The sequence below is a fragment of the Bos mutus genome, chromosome 29, assembly GCF_027580195.1.
Source record: "Bos mutus isolate GX-2022 chromosome 29, NWIPB_WYAK_1.1, whole genome shotgun sequence".
Lineage (NCBI taxonomy): Eukaryota > Metazoa > Chordata > Mammalia > Artiodactyla > Bovidae > Bos > Bos mutus.
In genome coordinates this window covers 25789387-25807916 of record NC_091645.1, presented here as the reverse complement: position 1 = coordinate 25807916, position 18530 = coordinate 25789387, and the positions used below count along the sequence as shown (strand labels likewise).

Sequence of the window (18530 nt, the reverse complement as noted above, 5' to 3'; positions counted from 1 at the left end):
GCCCAGGTTACATGAAAACTGTATTCTGCAGGTTGAGTTTATGTTTAGAAAGCTGAAAAATCAAAATTATATGTACAGAAAACACATCAGTGATTGTCCAGTGCTTAGGTAGGGACATGACCGCATTGACCTGCAAAAGGCCACATGAAATATTTGAGGTAAAATAGATATTTTAAGCCACTGCTGTAATGGTGGTGGTGGCTATGTGACTATAAATTTGTCAAAAATCAACAAATTTATATCCTTAAACATGCCTGTTGTGTATAGATCACATCTCAATCAAATACTTTTTAAAAATATGTATATAGACATATAGCATATAAATAATCTCAGTTTGAAAAGCATCTTAATATGTTTTCAACATATTGCAAACATTTCTTATGTAAGTGTTCCAAGTTTTTAGTTCATTAACACTTTAAGCTTATCTCTAAGTTTTACTTTAAATAAACACCCAAGAGAGTCACTTAGGAGACCTTAACTTTCTAACTGTGATTAGTAACTTCAGTTCTAACATCCCAGGATTGCAATAATAATAATTAACCTTTTTTTTAATCCTAGAATCCCAAGAGCCATTCTAGACCAAACCTCTAAATATGACTGTAAAATCTGTAATACTGGAACCACTTCAATATCCAGAAACTAATATTATTTCCAGGGGAAAGAAAATAAAGTAGATATGTCTAAAATCAAGTCACAATATGCCTGATGAATGAACAGGAGTGACTAAACAAAATGAAGGAAGTTTTTAGACAGTTTGAATGAAAATATGAGTTTTTTGACGATCAAGATCATTGAAGTGAAATGATGTGCCTTTAGAAATAGTTTCACATCACTAGACAACAGAGACAGTACAGAATATTTTAGCACCAGACTATCTCATATGCCCTTTAGTTCTCTTCTAACCTAAGAGTCTGTGGTTTTGAAGAGTTCCACGTTTCTGGATGGAGCCACTGAAGATATAAAAATTAACTGAGTAGACAGGAAATTACACCCCTACAAGTGAGAAAAAAAATCTAAGATTTAGGAAGATTTCAGGCAGAAAGTCTTTGAGTCTTTTTGTCAGAGATAGAAACTGGAAGTCAGAGAACTTACTCTTAATGCACTGGGTCTGACTTTATCACTAAACTCCCTGGGTCTGACTTTATCAATAAACTCACCATTCTGCTTTGTTGGCAAAAATGTGATCCAGACAACATACTGCTTGAAACTCAGGAAAACATTCTGGATTAAGATTCACCAAATGTGTAAAATAGATGATTAAATAATAAAATAACACTTGGAATTTAGTATTAGTCAAAACTTAGACTTTTTTCCTAGGAATAAGAAAAAACTGAAAAAAATCATCAGAGGTTATAGAAGGACAGATTTTCATTCAGTGGAGGTGGATGAAGTACTTCAGCAAAAACTGAATAACCACTGGGTGTGATTTTGAAGAAAGAGATGTATATTACATGGAAAAGAGTCTCAGAGTAAGACTGAGAGAAACTTATATGGAATTCAAAGTTGAAGCAATAAAAGAATGTAAAGAATAATGGATGGAAGCCTTGAGAAGAAAATACCACAATTTTGAGGTTCTTAACATATTTGAATGAAGAAAATATCAGCTGTTCTACAATCAGTATAATGTAAGTACATTTTATTTTGCATGTATCTATATTTATATTTTACACAGTCTGAGTCTTAATACATGGGTTTGCATGTGTATTTTGTAAGTTAAAGTCCAATTACTGCCCTGCCAAAAAAATTAGTGATGGCAAAGTCAAATGTAATACCTTTACTATAACTATGTAAATGCATGTGTTTAATGTACCTCAGTTACAATTGAACTTTTTCACATTTTCCTGATAGCATCTCAGATATACCCATCTCCACATCTTAGTCCTTCTCTCTTCATCCTTCTTCAGCCCTATGTTCTTAAAGAACATCAAGGTTAGGACCATCAATCTGACATGACAGCCATCCTCATTTTAGAGATGAGGAAGACAAGACCCAGGCTGCTTTAGAGTCTTATTAAAGATCTTGACCTTCTAAATGGCCAAACAAGAAATACAACACAAGTTCTCTGATTCCAAGACCTGCTATACTCCCCATCTTTTTCCTATGGCCAAATTCTTGAAATGTGCAATTTTATGCAAATTTTCAGGATCCACAGAAAAAATGGTAGTGAGGAAAATAACCAGAAAAAGAAAGCCTACGTTTGTCAAGGTTATAATTAAATTGTAATACACAGGTTGTCAAGGTCCAGAACCTTTCGTGCTGGACATGATGGGACCCTGAGATCTAATACAGACCATTTGTAATAGAAAAGGCTAACACAAACTTGGGGGGCGGTTTACTATCATGAATTTGAGAGACTCTACAGAGGAGAGCATTTTTAATTTTTCTCAGAGAAGTGTATTTTACCTAAATAAGGCCAAATAGAAAGTTCCCAATCTCATTTTTTCCCAAAAGTATATGATCCTGTGACAACCATGGCAAAGAGCAACTCTGAGTTCAAACATCCCATATTTTTATTGTTAAAAAATGGCATAATACTTTGAAGATATCAAATTATTCAAATTTTACAACATCAGAGTGAAATTAGGTTCCTATCAGGGCCATCAAAGACTATATAGGCTAGAAGAAAAATAGAGGATATTATAGAGGAGGTTTACCAGATAAATGGAAGAATAAATAGAATGGATGAGACGTAGATTCGTGAACACCTACTGTATTCTGTTAAGATACCTGTCAGTCTCCTGCTCAGTGATGAAGGTGTGGCGGGCTAAAGAAAGGGAAGGTTAAAATGTTTCTACTTCTCTATAAAGTGTGTTCTATGTTATTATTAGACTAAACCTCAATATGAACAACTTCCCTATAGCTCAAATGGTAAAGAATCTACCTGCAATGAAGGAGCCCAGGGTTTGATCCCTGGGTCAGAAAGATCCTCTAGAGAAGGGAACGGCAATCCACTCCAGTAACCTTGCCTGAATCCCATGGACAGAGAAGCCTGGCGGGCTACAGTCCATGGGGTCGCAAAGAGTCAGACTCAAGTGAGCAACTAATACACACACACACACACACACACACAAACCTCAATAACATTAAGACTTTTTCACCGATACAATTATGACTTTCCTGCAGTAGTAAACAGCTGAGAGATTTATTATCTGGGTGCAGGAGCAGTAGGGGAGGAGTGAATATTAGAATATTTGTGATGGAAAGAGTTCCTACTGGTATCAAGACCTTATTTCAGTTGGTGAGACTCTTCAGAGAACTTTGATAACATGAAAATGAAACAAATTTCCTTGAAACAATTTGGAAGATTATGAGAGAAATGGAATAATGCATCTTGCAATTGTACACTGTTCTCTTTCATACTAGATTTTTTCCTTCCTGAGACCCTGTCTCTAAACCCTGAAAGATCAGTTAGTCACCTTGGTGTTTGGGTTCCTTTCTCATGCCTAGCTTTAACATTTTAGCAATCAGTTATTTATTAATAGAACTACATGGATGCCACATTATCAGCAAAAGAAAAGATGACATTCACCAGGAGGGTACAGTTATAATACAATCTGTATTTGATACATGAAATGCAGGCTCCTGAGTTTACCTTTGCTGAGCAGCTGCAACCTTTTGCATGGGGGGGAGTGCATCAATTCTGATCTATTTATTTAATAAAATATGAGTGCTGTTTGTGCCCAAAGAATAGTCGCTTGAGTAGAAAGGATGCTGACCCTCACTGGAAGTAAAAGATGTATTTAGACTGGAAAGGAATATGTAGGTGATCAATACTCATTTATAGATGTAGGGCCAAGGATTAAAAAGAACATAAAAAGAGCTCTCCTACAAATTCACCAGCAAGTCAAGTTGTTCAGATCCAATTATGTTCAAAATTTACTCTTTTATTTTTTTACATTTATTGTGCACTTTATTTCTTTTTTTTAAATGTGTAGTAATTTTATTTTTTTTACTCTTAAATGGATGGAAGCTATTATGCATTTTGTAAAGGAATTTACTTACTCAGAAATTTCAAATAATTCTACAAAACCAATGTTTCCTAATTTAAAACAGGGAAGGTGAGTACTAAACTCTTACTATTAAAATAATACAGATTGTTTGATTTGTACAATAAATAAGTATTGAACAGAAATGAAGAAGCAAATGAAGGGGCAGAAAAAGTCACAGCCAAATTTTCAGATGGAAATTTGCTCAGAAAAGCATGTCTTTAAAGCAAAGACAGCGGCTAGGAGTTATGTATCCCAACTAGAGCCTGAGGAAAATGCTTTCCTTTAAAGAGGAACCAGGTGGGCTCTAAGCTTAGAAAGAACCCAGCTCAGGGTTCATAATTTTCTTCTTTTAACTTGAAACTAAAAGATTATTCACAAAATATTACAACAAAGGACAGTGGGTCGACTGCATTCTATAGGCATGCAATAGATATTCAGCAAATTTGAGCAGTATCCAGAGATTAAGCTGAATGCTTCAAACACTATCTGCAGCCTTTATATTTATTTTTTATTTTTTGGCTGCAATGTGAAGCCATGTGGGATCTTAGTTCCCAGACCACTGGACCATCAGGGAAGGCTCTCTGTGGCCATTTTTGAACTACTATTAATAATGTGATCATCCAGTGGCTGAAAAGAATATATGGTATGGAAGTCTTATTTGCAGAAACCTGTTTAGAATCATTTGGAGAATGGGAGGGTAAAGTCTATTCTCCACGTAGCCATAGACATAACATTGCAAAGAACAAAAGAGAAGAACATGGACCATTTGCCCAAAGATGGTTTTCAAAATATATAAAATTGGTTTCACAAATTATGATACATATATTATTGACCTTGTATATTATACATACATATGATACATATATTATTAGTTCCATAACAGTGTAGATATTTTAAAACATATATGATTATAGCAAATTTTTAAAAATAAAAACCATAGGGAATTCCCTGGCAGTCCAGTGGTTAGGACCCAGTGCTCTCACTGCCAGGTTCAGTCCCTGGTTGAGGAACTAAGATATTGCAAGGCTCGAAGCAAGGCCAAAAAAATTAAATAAATAAATACCGCAGAACTTTATGGAGAATTCAATTACTACTAAATTAAAATAATATGTGCCCAACCTGATATTATATTAACTCAACACATAATACCAATAACAAATGTAAGTATCAATAGAAACAAAGATATATTTCCTCTCATTTGACTGTACAATTTTCATTTCTCTGCTCTTTGATTTAAGCAATACCTGAAAAGTTGAAAAAAATCCTCAAGGAAACTAACTCGGCTTTATTAACTTTCCGTTTTCCAAATTGATTGACTGGATTCTCAAGTAGGTTTCTCCTCTTATGCTCAGAACTTAGCTTGGAAAACAGTAGGTCAGAAAGAGGAAAGTAGAAAATAAGCATTGTATAAAAAAGAATAAAAAAGTCACCAAGCTTTAGGGAACTATGAAGATAGTTTCCATCAACCAAAAATTTTAAATATGGGAAGACTGTTTGGAGAACGAGTGTCATTTATCCAAGATCCTACATTTACTAGGGTCAGAGACAGGATGGAAACAAATAACTCTTTACTCTCCATTCAGAGCTCTTTCTACTGCATCTTTTCGATGCTATTGGGAGTTTAAAACCTATTTATTCTGACTTTCATCTTTATATTCAGTTATTTTTTTTTTCAGAGGCATGCTGCCCACCTTGCTCTGCACTCAATGGATGTGCAGAATCAGACCACGGTGACCGAATTTATCCTGACTGCCTTCCCTGCTCTCCAGAAGCTTCAGATTTTCCTCTTCGTGGTCCTCTTGTTTACTTACATGCTCACTCTAACTGGAAATGGAGTCATCATTTCCCTAATATGGGCTGATAATCGCCTCCAAACCCCAATGTACTTCTTCCTCAGTAATTTGTCATTTTTGGACATTTTATTCACTAGCTCAGTTACCCCAAAACTGTTATCCTTTCTCCTCAACGACAGGAAGACCATATCTCTTGCAGGCTGCATCAGCCAAACATACTTCTTCTTCTTCCTGGGGACCGTGGAGTTCATCCTGCTGGTGGTGATGTCCTTTGACCGCTATGTGGCCATCTGTAAGCCCCTGCGCTACACCATCATCATGAACAGCAGGGCGTGTCTCCTGCTGGTTCTGGGCTGCTGGGTGGGGGCCTTCCTGTCCGTGCTCTGCCCAGTCATTCTGCTGTCCAGGCTGCCCTTCTGCCATACGGAGATTAATCACTTCTTCTGTGACATCGCCCCTCTGCTGCAGGTGGCCTGCATAGACACTCATTTCCTTGAGATGATAAGCTTCCTCTTGTCTTCTCTCATCCTCCTGACCTCACTGCTCATCACCACTGTGTCCTACACCTACATCATCTCTACCATCCTGAGCATCCCCTCGGCCCAAGGGCGTCAGAAAGCCTTTTCCACCTGTGCTTCTCACATCACTGTCGTTTCTATTGCCTATGGGAGCAACATCTTCATGTATGTGAGACCCAGCCAGAGTCATTCCCTGCAATTTGATAAAGTGACTGCTGTCCTCACCATAATGGTGACCCCTCTCTTGAACCCCTTCATTTATAGTCTAAGGAATGAAAAGGTAAAGGAAGTTTTGAGAGATGCAGTCAACAAAATTGTGTCCTTATTGCACAGGAAACCTTGAAAGGTTGCTTGCTAAGAATGGCTTTTCCAACTCTTGGACACAATATGGAGTAAGGCATGCTTGAAGACCATAAAATCAAAAATATGTAAGAAGAAATGAAAAAGTTTCGCGCCTCATCTGATGCAAAGTATTATAGTCAAGGTCCAGAGCAGACAAGTCAGACATTCAGAAAATAATATGGTCTGAACCTTAATTGGGCCGTCTCACACACAGAACTGAATGAATTAAAGAAAAATATTGAACTAGAGTCAGAAAACCTTAATTTTAAGCCTGACTCTATCACTTTTTTATCAGGTAACAAGTAACCTCTCTGATCTTAGTTTCTCATCTGTGGAATGGGGAATATGGTTTGTGCTTTTCCTTTTTCTTTTTTTTAGTTAAAGTAGGGTTAACAGAGATAGTCTAAGTCATGTAACTACATGTAACTAAAAGTGAATCTTCTGAGTGTTTTAAGAATTTACAAGATAATGGGAAGCATCCCTAACAGCCAAATACTGTAAATAATAATAATACAAAAACAGGGAAGAAGAGTAACATAAACTTGTGTTTGTACATGTAATTAAGCATGTACATTTAACCCTCTTAACCTTGAAAGCAGATTTTTCTTTTCTTTTCTTTCTTTTTTTTTTTTTTGCCATGCACCACCTCAGCTTGAGGGCTCTTGGTTCCACAACCAGGGATTGAACTCTTGACAGTGAAAGCATGGAGTCCTAACTACTGGACTGCCAGGGAATTCCTAAGAAGCTGATGTTTTTATCTCCATTTTACAGAGGAGAAAACTGAGGTTCACTGAGATTAAGTGTCTTTCCCCAACTACATCACTAGTTTTTAAAATATATATATAATTATATGCATATATACAGGTACAATGGGGACAAGCATCTAAAAAGAGAGCCTAAGAGACTTTCTGAGCAATCCAGTGGTTAAAACTCTGTGCTCCCAAAGCAGGAGACAAGGGTTCAATCCCTGGTCAGGGAACTAAGATCCTGCATCCTGCATGGGAAGGCCAAAAAGATAAAAAAATAAATTTAAAAAGAGAGAGAGTTTAGGAAAAGGGAGAAGACAATAGGCATCTCAGAGATCAAAATTAAGTCATTACCAGCGTGGTCATGAATCTTCCAGCTACACAAACAAAGATGAAAACCTTAAGAATTGGCAGAGAATCTGTCATGCAAGATCAGGAAGAGAAAGTACTGTCTTCAAAATGGATTCAGCATATTATAAAAGAACAATATCCAAAAAGAAAGAATATTGTCTGTCAAAAGGTAGAGCAGTGGACAAATGTTTACAGATCACAGGAAGGTAGAAGGGGACATTTCCTGGTGGTCCAGTGGTTAGGACTCTGCACTTTCACTGCCGAGAGTCTGGGTTCAGTCCCGCAAAAGTAGAACAGAATCATCAGGAATGAAGCATTCACATAATTTTCTGCTCTGTATTCATACTCAGACATTAATTAAGATGGGGTCTTGAGATCTACTACATTTGTGTCCTATTGATGCCATAACAAAATTAGCACCTAAAAAAGTACAAATTGACTATCTTAGAGTTCTGTAGCTCAGAAGTCCAATACAGGTCTCACCAAACTAACATCTGCAGACTGCATTCCTATTTAGAGGCCCTAGAGGAAAATCCATTTCCTTCTTATTTTGGGTTGTTCTTGAAATTTAGGACCAAGGTCCTAGTATGCTGCTGCTGCCAGCTATCAGCCAAGGACCAGTCCTAGTTTCTAGAAGGTACTGCAGTCCTTGACTCATGGCCCCCTCTCCCTTCACCTTAAAGCTAACAACAGGGGAGGGGCAAGCCTTTCTCTGATGTGTCAGATCTCTGCTCCTTCCTTTTCCATCTCCTCTCTGACTCAGCTGGAAAAGGTTCTTCCTTTTTAAGGACTCATTTCCCTGGACTGAGTCCAGGCAAATAATCCACAATAATGTCACCAACACAAAGTCTACATCCTGAGTTACTTCTGTAAAATCCCTTTTGCAACTAAAGTAGCATACAAGTGACCCTCCACATCCATGGGTTCCATACCTACTGATTCAACCCACCATCAATCAAAAGTATTCTAAAAATAATTAAATTCCAGAAACTACCAAAAAGCAAAATTTAAACTTACCACGTGCTGGCAACTATTTAAATACCATTTACATTATTAGCTTTTATAGGTAATTTAGACATGATGTAAAGCTTCAGGAGAATGTGCACAGGTTTTTTAGGCAAACATTGGAGAAGGAAATGGCAACCCACTCCAGTGTTCTTGCCTGGAGAATCCCAGGGATGGGGGAGCCTGGTGGGCTGCTGTCTATGGGGTTGCACAGAGTCAGACGTGACTGAAGCGACTTAGCAGCAGCAGCAGCAAGCCATTTTATATATGGTGGCTTCCCTGTAGGCTCAGCAGTAGAGAATCTGCCTGCCAACGCAGGAGACAAAAGAGACACAGGTTCGATTCCTCGGGGGGGAGGGGGGGGGGAGATCCCCTGGAGAAGAAAATGGCAACCCACTCCAGTATTCTTGACTGAGAAACCCCATGAACAGAGAACCTGGTGGGCTACAGTCAATGGGGGTCACAAAAGAGTCAGATGACAATAAAAACAACTATGCTATTTTATACGAGGGTCCTGGACCCGACCCCCTTCAAATACCAAGGGACAAGTGTACTCATAGATTCTGAAGATTGAACAAGAATTACCTTTAGGTGCCATTATTCTACTTACCAGGGCTTCTCTGGTGGCTCAGATGGTAAAGAATCTCCCTGCAATGCAGTAGACACAGATTCAATCCCTTTATTGGGAAGATTCCCTGGAAAAGGGAATGGCTACCCACTCCACCAATGCTAAATCACTAGTGCTAATAATGCAAGGATGTAAAAGTAAAGAACAGGATGTTTTCTTAAAGCCAATAGTAACTTCTAAACTCTGTATTTCATCACTTGAAACCAGAAGAATTTACAAGCCCCAGGAAATGAAAGATTAGTGAAAAGCAGCAAAATATCTGGAAAATCCTTATTATAATGGTTATGTTTGTTTCTACTTAAATCATGGTTACATAAAATTTTATAAATTCATATTGACCAATATTTGAGAGAAACTTTATCTGTAAATTTTTGATCACCCTCTAATTGATTCATCATTTCCAATGGCCTATATTTATACTTTTGAAAAAGTTAATTTATATGCAAAATGAAAATTAATTTTATATAATGCTATTTTAACTGAAGTGTTAAATCAGAAAAACCAAAGATAAATACAAGTAAAAGACAGCTGAATGAAGGTTGGAGACCAATTCTTGTAACTCTGCTTATATCCTAATTCATTAGTAAATCCATTTCAGTTATTTAACCTGAATTGTTATTAAAATGCAGTGATTTTGCAACAAAAAAAAAAATCATTGTTAGGTGAAAATAAATATAGTTGGCATTTTTCACTGTTTTAACTTTTTAATGAATTCCCATGTTACTCAAAAGTCCCATACTGAGATCATTAACATAGCAAAGAAAGTCTTCAGCAAATAAGGTAGTTTAAACATAATTCAGTGAGGCTGGCCCAGGGTTGAACCAGCCTTGAAACTGAAAGTACAAAGACTTCATAAACTCTTAAAAATAGTGTAAATATTTCTGATTACAGTTTCAATTTCCATGCTGGTGATGAATCTGTTAAGATTTTCTATTTCTTAGGGCAGAAATAAATGCAAAAGAAACAAAAGAGACCATAGCAAAAATCAACAAAGCCAAAAGCTGGTTCTTTGAAAGGATAAATAAAATTGACAAACCATTAGCCAGACTCATCAAGAAACAAAGGGAGAAAAATCAAATCAATAAAATTAGAAACGAAAATGGAGAGATCACAACAGACAACACAGAAATACAAAGGATCATAAGAGACTACTATCAACAATTATATGCCAATAAAATGGACAACGTGGAAGAAATGGACAAATTCTTAGAAAAGTACAACTTTCCAAAACTGGACCAGGAAGAAATAGAAAATCTTAACAGACCCATCACAAGCATGGAAATTGAAGCTGTAATCAAAAATCTTCCAGCAAACAAAAGCCCAGGTCCAGACGGCTTCACAGCTGAATTCTACCAAAAACTTAGAGATGACCTAACACCTATCCTGCTCAAACTCTTCCAGAAAATTTCAGAGGAAGGTAAACTTCCAAACTCAATCTATGAGGCCACCATCACCCTAATACCAAAACCTGACAAAGATCCCACAAAAAAAGAAAACTACAGGCCAATATCACTGATGAACATAGATGCAAAAATCCTTAACAAAATTCTAGCAATCAGAATCCAACAACACATTAAAAAGATCATACACCATGACCAAGTGGGCTTTATCCCAGGGATGCAAGGATTCTTCAATATCCACAAATCAGTCAATGTTATACACCACATTAACAAATTGAAAAATAAAAACCATATGATTATCTCAATAGATGCAGAGAAAGCCTTTGACAAAATTCAACATCCATTTATGATAAGAAGTCTCCAGAAAGCAGGAATAGAAGGAACACACCTCAACATAATAAAAGCTATATATGACAAACCCACAGCAAACATTATCCTCAATGGTGAAAAATTGAAAGCATTTCCTCTAAAGTCAGGAACAAGACAAGGGTGCCCACTTTCACCATTACTATTCAACATAGTTTTGGAAGTTTTGGCCACAGCAATCAGAGCAGAAAAAGAAATAAAAGGAATCCAAATTGGAAAAGAAGAAGTAAAACTCTCACTGTTTGCAGATGACAGGATCCTCTACATAGAAAACCCTGAAGACTCCACCAGAAAATTATTAGAACTAATCAATGATTATATAAAAAGTTGCAGGATATAAAATCAACACACAGAAATCCCTTGCATTCCTATACACTAATAATGAGAAAACTGAAAGAGAAATTAAGGAAACAATTCCATTCACCATTGCAACGGAAAGAATAAAATACTTAGGAATATATCTACCTAAAGAAACTAAAGACCTATATATAGAAAACTATAAAACACTGGTGAAAGAAATCAAAGAGGACACTAATAGATGGAGAAATATACCATGTTCATGGATTGGAAGAATCAATATAGTGAAAATGAGTGTACTACCCAAAGTAATTTATAGATTCAATGCAATCCCTATTAAGCTACCAACGGTATTCTTCACAGAGCTAGAACAAATAATTTCACAATTTGTATGGAAATACAAAAAACCTCGAATAGCCAAAGCTATCTTGAGAAAGAAGAATGGAACTGGAGGAATCAACCTACCTGAATTCAGGCTCTATTACAAAGCCACAGTCATCAAGACAGTATGGTACTGGTTCAAAGACAGAAATATTGATCAATGGAACAAAATAGAAAGCCCAGAGATAAATCCACACACATATGGACACCTTATCTTTGACAAAGGAGGCAAGAATATACAATGGATTAAAGACAATCTCTTTAACAAGTGGTGCTGGGAAAACTGGTCAACCACTTGTAAAAGAATGGAACTAGAACACTTTCTAACACCATACACAAAAATAAACTCAAAATGGATTAAAGATCTCAACGTAAGACCAGAAACTATAAAACTCCTAGAGGAGAACATAGGCAAAACACTCTTCGACATAAACCACAGGAGAATCCTCTATGACCCACCTCCCAGAATATTGGAAATAAAAGCAAAAATAAACAAATGGGACCTAATTAAACTTAAAAGCTTCTGCGCAACAAAGGAAATTATTAGCAAGGTGAAAAGACAGCCTTCAGAATGGGAGAAAATAATAGCAAATGAAGCAACGGACAAACAACTAATCTCAAAAATATACAAGCAACTCCTACATCAACTCCAGAAAAATAAATGACCCAATCAAAAAATGGGCCAAAGAACTAAATAGACATTTCTCAAAGAAGACATACAGATGGCTAACAAACACATGAAAAGATGCTCAACATCACTCATTATCAGAGAAATGCAAATCAAAACCACTATGAGGTACCATTTCACACCAGTCAGAATGGCTGCAATCCAAAGTCTACAAGCAATAAATGCTGGAGAGGGTGTGGAGAAAAGGAACCCTCTTACACTGTTGGTGGGAATGCAAACTAGTACAGCCACTATGGAGAACAGTGTGGAGATTCCTTAAAAACTGGAAATAGAACTGCCTTATGATCCAGCAATCCCACTGCTGGGCATACACACTGAGAAACCAGAAGGAAAAGAGACACGTGTACCCCAATGTTCATCACAGCACTGTTTATAATAACCAGGACATGGAAGCAACCTAGATGCCCATCAGCAGATGAATGGATAAGAAAGCTGTGGTACATATACACAATGGAGTATTACTCAGCCATTAAAAAGAATACATTTGAATCAGTTCTAATGAGATGGATGAAACTGGAACCTATTATACAGAGTGAAGTAAGCCAGAAAGAAAAACACCAATACAGTATACTAACACATATATATGGAATTTAGAAAGATGGTAACAATAACCCTGTGTACAAGACAGCAAAGAGACATTGATGTATAGATCAGTCTTATGGACTCTGTGGGAGAGGGAGAGGGTGGGAGATTTGGGAGAATAGCATTGAAACATGTATAATATCATGTATGAAATGAGTCGCCAGTCCAAGTTCGATGCGATACTGGATGCTTGGTGCTGGTGCACTGGGGACGACCCAGAGGGAGGTAGGTTCAATTTTGGAAAGTTGTACTTTTCTAAAAATTTGTCCATTTCTTCCAAGTTGTCTGTTTTATTTGCATATAGTTGCTGTAATAGTCTCTTGTGATCCTTTGTATTTCTGTGTTGTCTGTTGTGATCTATCCATTTTCATTTCTAACTTTGTTGATTTGATATTTCTCCTTTTGTTTCTTGATGAGTCTGGCTAATGGTTTGTCTATGTTATTTATCTTCTCAAAGAACCAGTTTTTGGTTTTGTTGATTATTGCTATGTTCTCTTTTGTTTCTTTTGCATTTATTTCTGTCCTAATTTTTAAGATTTCTTTCCTTCAACTAACCCTGGGGTTCACAATTTTTTCCTTTTCAAGGTGCTTTAGAGTAGAGTTAAGTTATTTATTTGAATTTTTTCTTGTTTCTTGAGGTAAGCGTGTATTTGAAACTGTAATCAGAAATCTTCGAACAAACAAAACCCCAGGACCAGATGGCTCCACAGCTGAATTTTACCAAAAATTTAGAGAAGACCTAACACCTATCCTACTCAAACTCTTCTAGAAAATTTCAGAGGAAGGTAAACTTTCAAACTCATTCTATGAGGCCACTATCACCCTAAATACCAAAACCTGACAAAAGTGCCACAAAAAAAGAAAACTACAGGTCAATATCACTGATGAACATAGATGCAAAAATCATTAACAAAGTTCTAGCAAACAGAATCCAACAACACATTAAAAAGATCATACATCATGACCAAGTGGGCTTTATCCCAGGGATGCAAGGATTCTTCAATATCCACAAATCAATCAATGTTATACACCACATTAACAAATTGAAAAATAAAAACCATATGATTATCTCAATAGATGCAGAAAAAGCCTTTGACAAAATTCAACATCCATTTATGATTTTAAAAACCCTCCAGAAAGCAGGAATAGAAGGAACATATCTCAACATAATAAAAGCTATATATGACAAACCCACAGCAAACATTATCCTCAATGGTGAATAATATAAAGTATTTCCCCTAAAGTCAGGAACAAGACAAGGGTGCCCACTTTCACCATTACTATTCAAGTTTTGGAACAGCAACAGCAATCAGAGCAGAAAAAGAAATAAAAGGAATCCAGATTGGAAAAGAAGAAGTAAAATTCTCACTGTTTGCAGATGACATGATCCTCTACATAGAAAACCCTAAAGACTCCACCAGAAAATTATTAGAACTAATCAATGAATATAGTAAAGTTGCAGGATATAAAATAAACACACAGAAATCCCTTGCATTCCTATACACTAACAATGAGAAAACAGAAAGAGAAATTAAGGAAACAATTCCATTCACCATTTCAACGGAAAGAATAAAATACTTAGGAATATATCTACCTAAAGAAACAAAAGACCTATATATAGAAAACTATAAAACACTGGTGAAAGAAATCAAAAAGGACACAAATAGATGGAGAAATATACCATGTTCATGGATCAGAAGAATCAATATAGTGAAAATGAGTATACTACCCAAAGCAATTTATAGATTCAATGCAATCCCTATTAAGCTACCAATGGTATTTTCACAGAACTAGAATAAATAATTTCACAATTTGTATGGAAATACAAAAAACCTCAAATAGCCAAAGCAATTTTGAGAAAGAAGAATGGAACTGGAAGAATCAACCTGCCTGAATTCAGGCTCTATTACAAAGCCACAGTCATCAAGACAGTATGGTACTGGTTCAAAGACAGAAATATTGATCAATGGAACAAAATAGAAAGCCCAGAGATAAATCCACACACATATGGACACCTTATCTTTGACAAAGGAGGCAAGAATATACAATGGATTAAAGACAATCTCTTTAACAAGTGGTGCTGGGAAATCTGGTCAACCACTTGTAAAAAGAATGAAACTAGAACACTTTCTAACACCATACACAAAAATAAACTCAAAATGGATTAAAGATTTAAACGTAAGACCAGAAACTATAAAACTCCTAGAGGAAAATATAGGCAAAACACTCTCCGACATAAACCACAGGAGAATCCTCTATGACCCACCTCCCAGAATATTGGAAATAAAAGCAAAAAATAAACAAATGGGACCTAATTAAACTTAAAAGCTTCTAAGCAACAAAGGAAATTATTAGCAAGGTGAAAAGACAGCCTTCAGAATGGGAGAAAATAATAGCAAATGAAGCAACGGACAAACAACTAATCTCAAAAATATACAAGCAACTCCTACAGCTCAACTCCAGAAAAATAAATGACCCAATCAAAAAATGGGCCAAAGAACTAAATAGACATTTCTCCAAAGAAGACATACAGATGGCTAACAAACACATGAAAAGATGCTCAACATCACTCATTATCAGAGAAATGCAAATCAAAACCACTATGAGGTACCATTTCACGCCAGTCAGAATGGCTGCAATCCAAAAGTCTACAAGCAATAAATGCTGGAGAGGGTGTGGAGAAAAGGGAACCCTCTTACACTGTTGGTGGGAATGCAAACTAGTACAGCCACTATGGAGAACAGTGTGGAGATTCCTTAAAAAACTGGAAATAGAACTGCCTTATGATCCAGCAATCCCACTGCTGGGCATACACACTGAGGAAACCAGAAGGAAAAGAGACACATGTACCCCAATGTTCATCACAGCACTGTTTATAATAACCAGCACATGGAAGCAACCTAGATGCCCATCAGCAGATGAATAGATAAGAAAGCTGTGGTACATATACACAATGGAGTATTACTCAGCCATTAAAAAGAATACATTAGAATCAGTTCTAATGAGATGGATGAAACTGGAACCTATTATACAGAGTGAAGTAAGCCAGAAAGAAAAACACCAATACAGTATACTAACACATATATATGGAATTTAGAAAGATGGTAACAATAACCCTGTGTACAAGACAGCAAAAGAGACATTGATGTATAGATCAGTCTTATGGACTCTGTGGGAGAGGGAGAGGGTGGGGAGATTTGGGAGAATAGCATTGAAACATGTATAATATCATGTATGAAATGAGTCGCCAGTCCAAGTTCGATGCACGATACTGGATGCTTGGTGCTGGTGCACTGGGACGACCCAGAGGGAGGGTATGGGGAGGGAGGAGGGAGGAGGGTTCAGGATGGGGAACACAGGTATACCTGTGGCGGATTCATTTCAATATTTGGCAAAACTAATACAATATTGTAAAGTTTAAAAATAAAATAAAATAAAAAGATTTTCTATTTCTTCCTGGTTCAATTTTGGAAAGTTGTACTTTTCTAAAAATTTGTCCATTTCTTCCAAGTTGTCTGTTTTATTTGCATATAGTTGCTGTAATAGTCTCTTGTGATCCTTTGTATTTCTGTGTTGTCTGTTGTGATCTATCCATTTTCATTTCTAACTTTGTTGATTTGATATTTCTCCTTTTGTTTCTTGATGAGTCTGGCTAATGGTTTGTCTATGTTATTTATCTTCTCAAAGAACCAGTTTTTGGTTTTGTTGATTATTGCTATGTTCTCTTTTGTTTCTTTTGCATTTATTTCTGTCCTAATTTTTAAGATTTCTTTCCTTCAACTAACCCTGGGGTTCACAATTTTTTCCTTTTCAAGGTGCTTTAGAGTAGAGTTAAGTTATTTATTTGATTTTTTTTCTTGTTTCTTGAGGTAAGCCTGTATTTGAAACTGTAATCAGAAATCTTGAACAAACAAAACCCCAGGACCAGATGGCTCCACAGCTGAATTTTACCAAAAATTTAGAGAAGACCTAACACCTATCCTACTCAAACTCTTCTAGAAAATTTCAGAGGAAGGTAAACTTTCAAACTCATTCTATGAGGCCACTATCACCCTAAATACCAAAACCTGACAAAAGTGCCACAAAAAAAGAAAACTACAGGTCAATATCACTGATGAACATAGATGCAAAAATCATTAACAAAGTTCTAGCAAACAGAATCCAACAACACATTAAAAAGATCATACATCATGACCAAGTGGGCTTTATCCCAGGGATGCAAGGATTCTTCAATATCCCCAAATCAATCAATGTAATACACCACATTAACAAATTGAAAAATAAAAACCATATGATTACCTCAATAGATGCAGAAAAGGCCTTTGACAAAATTCAACATCCATTTATGATTTTTAAAAAAACCCTCCAGAAAGCAGGAATAGAAGGAACATATCTCAACATAATAAAAGCTATATATGACAAACACTCAGCAAACGTTATCCTCAATGGTGAATAATATAAAGTATTTCCCCTAAAGTCAGGAACAAGACAAGGGTGCCCACTTTCACCACTACTATTCAAGTTTTGGCCACAGCAATCAGAGCAGAAAAAGAAATAAAAGGAATCCAGATTGGAAAAGAAGAAGTAAAATTCTCACTGTTTGCAGATGACATGATCCTCTACATAGAAAACCCTAAAGACTCCACCAGAAAATTACTAGAGCTAATCAATGAATATAGTAAAGTTGCAGGATATAAAATAAACACAGAGAAATCCCTTGCATTCCTATACACTAACAATGAGAAAACAGAAAGAGAAATTAAGGAAACAATTCCATTCACCATTTCAATGAAAAGAATAAAATACTTAGGAATATATCTACCTAAAGAAACAAAAGACCTATATATAGAAAACTATAAAACACTGGTGAAAGAAATCAAAAAGGATGCAAATAGATGGAGAAATATACCATGTTCATGGATCAGAAGAATCAATATAGTGAAAATGAGTATACTACCCAAAGCAATCTATAGATTCAATGCAATCCTTATCAAGCTACCAATGGTATTTTTCAGAGAACTAGAATAAATAATTTCACAATTTGTATGGAAATACAAAAAACTTCAAATAGCCAAAGCAATTTTGAGAAAGAAGAATGGAACTGGAAGAATCAACCTGCCTGACTTCAGGCTCTACTACAAAGCCACAGTCATCAAGACAGTATGGTACTGGCACAAAGACAGAAATATAGATCAGTGGAACAAAATAGAAAGCCCAGAGATAAATCCACACACATATGGACACCTTATCTTCGACAAAGGAGGCAAGAATATACAATGGAGAAAAGACAATCTCTTTAACAAGTGGTGCTGGGAAATCTGGTCAACCACTTGTAAAAGAACGAAACTAGAGCACTTTCTAACACCATATACAAAAAAAAACTCAAGATGGATTAAAGATTTAAATGTAAGACCAGAAACTATTAAACTCTTAGAGGAAAATAT

General features: G+C 36.2%; 1 protein-coding gene across 1 annotated transcript; it reads left to right on the top strand.

Annotated features, from left to right (window-relative positions):
• Window positions 1–1513: 1513 nt before the first annotated feature.
• On the top strand, window positions 1514–6821 carry LOC102268613 (olfactory receptor 6M1). The gene is made up of 2 exons (XM_005895485.2): window positions 1514–1625; window positions 5666–6821. Exon 2 carries the CDS (start codon window positions 5696–5698, stop codon window positions 6641–6643), a length of 948 nt encoding a protein of 315 aa, XP_005895547.2. The 5' UTR covers window positions 1514–1625; window positions 5666–5695; the 3' UTR covers window positions 6644–6821.
• Window positions 6822–18530: the final 11709 nt, after the last annotated feature.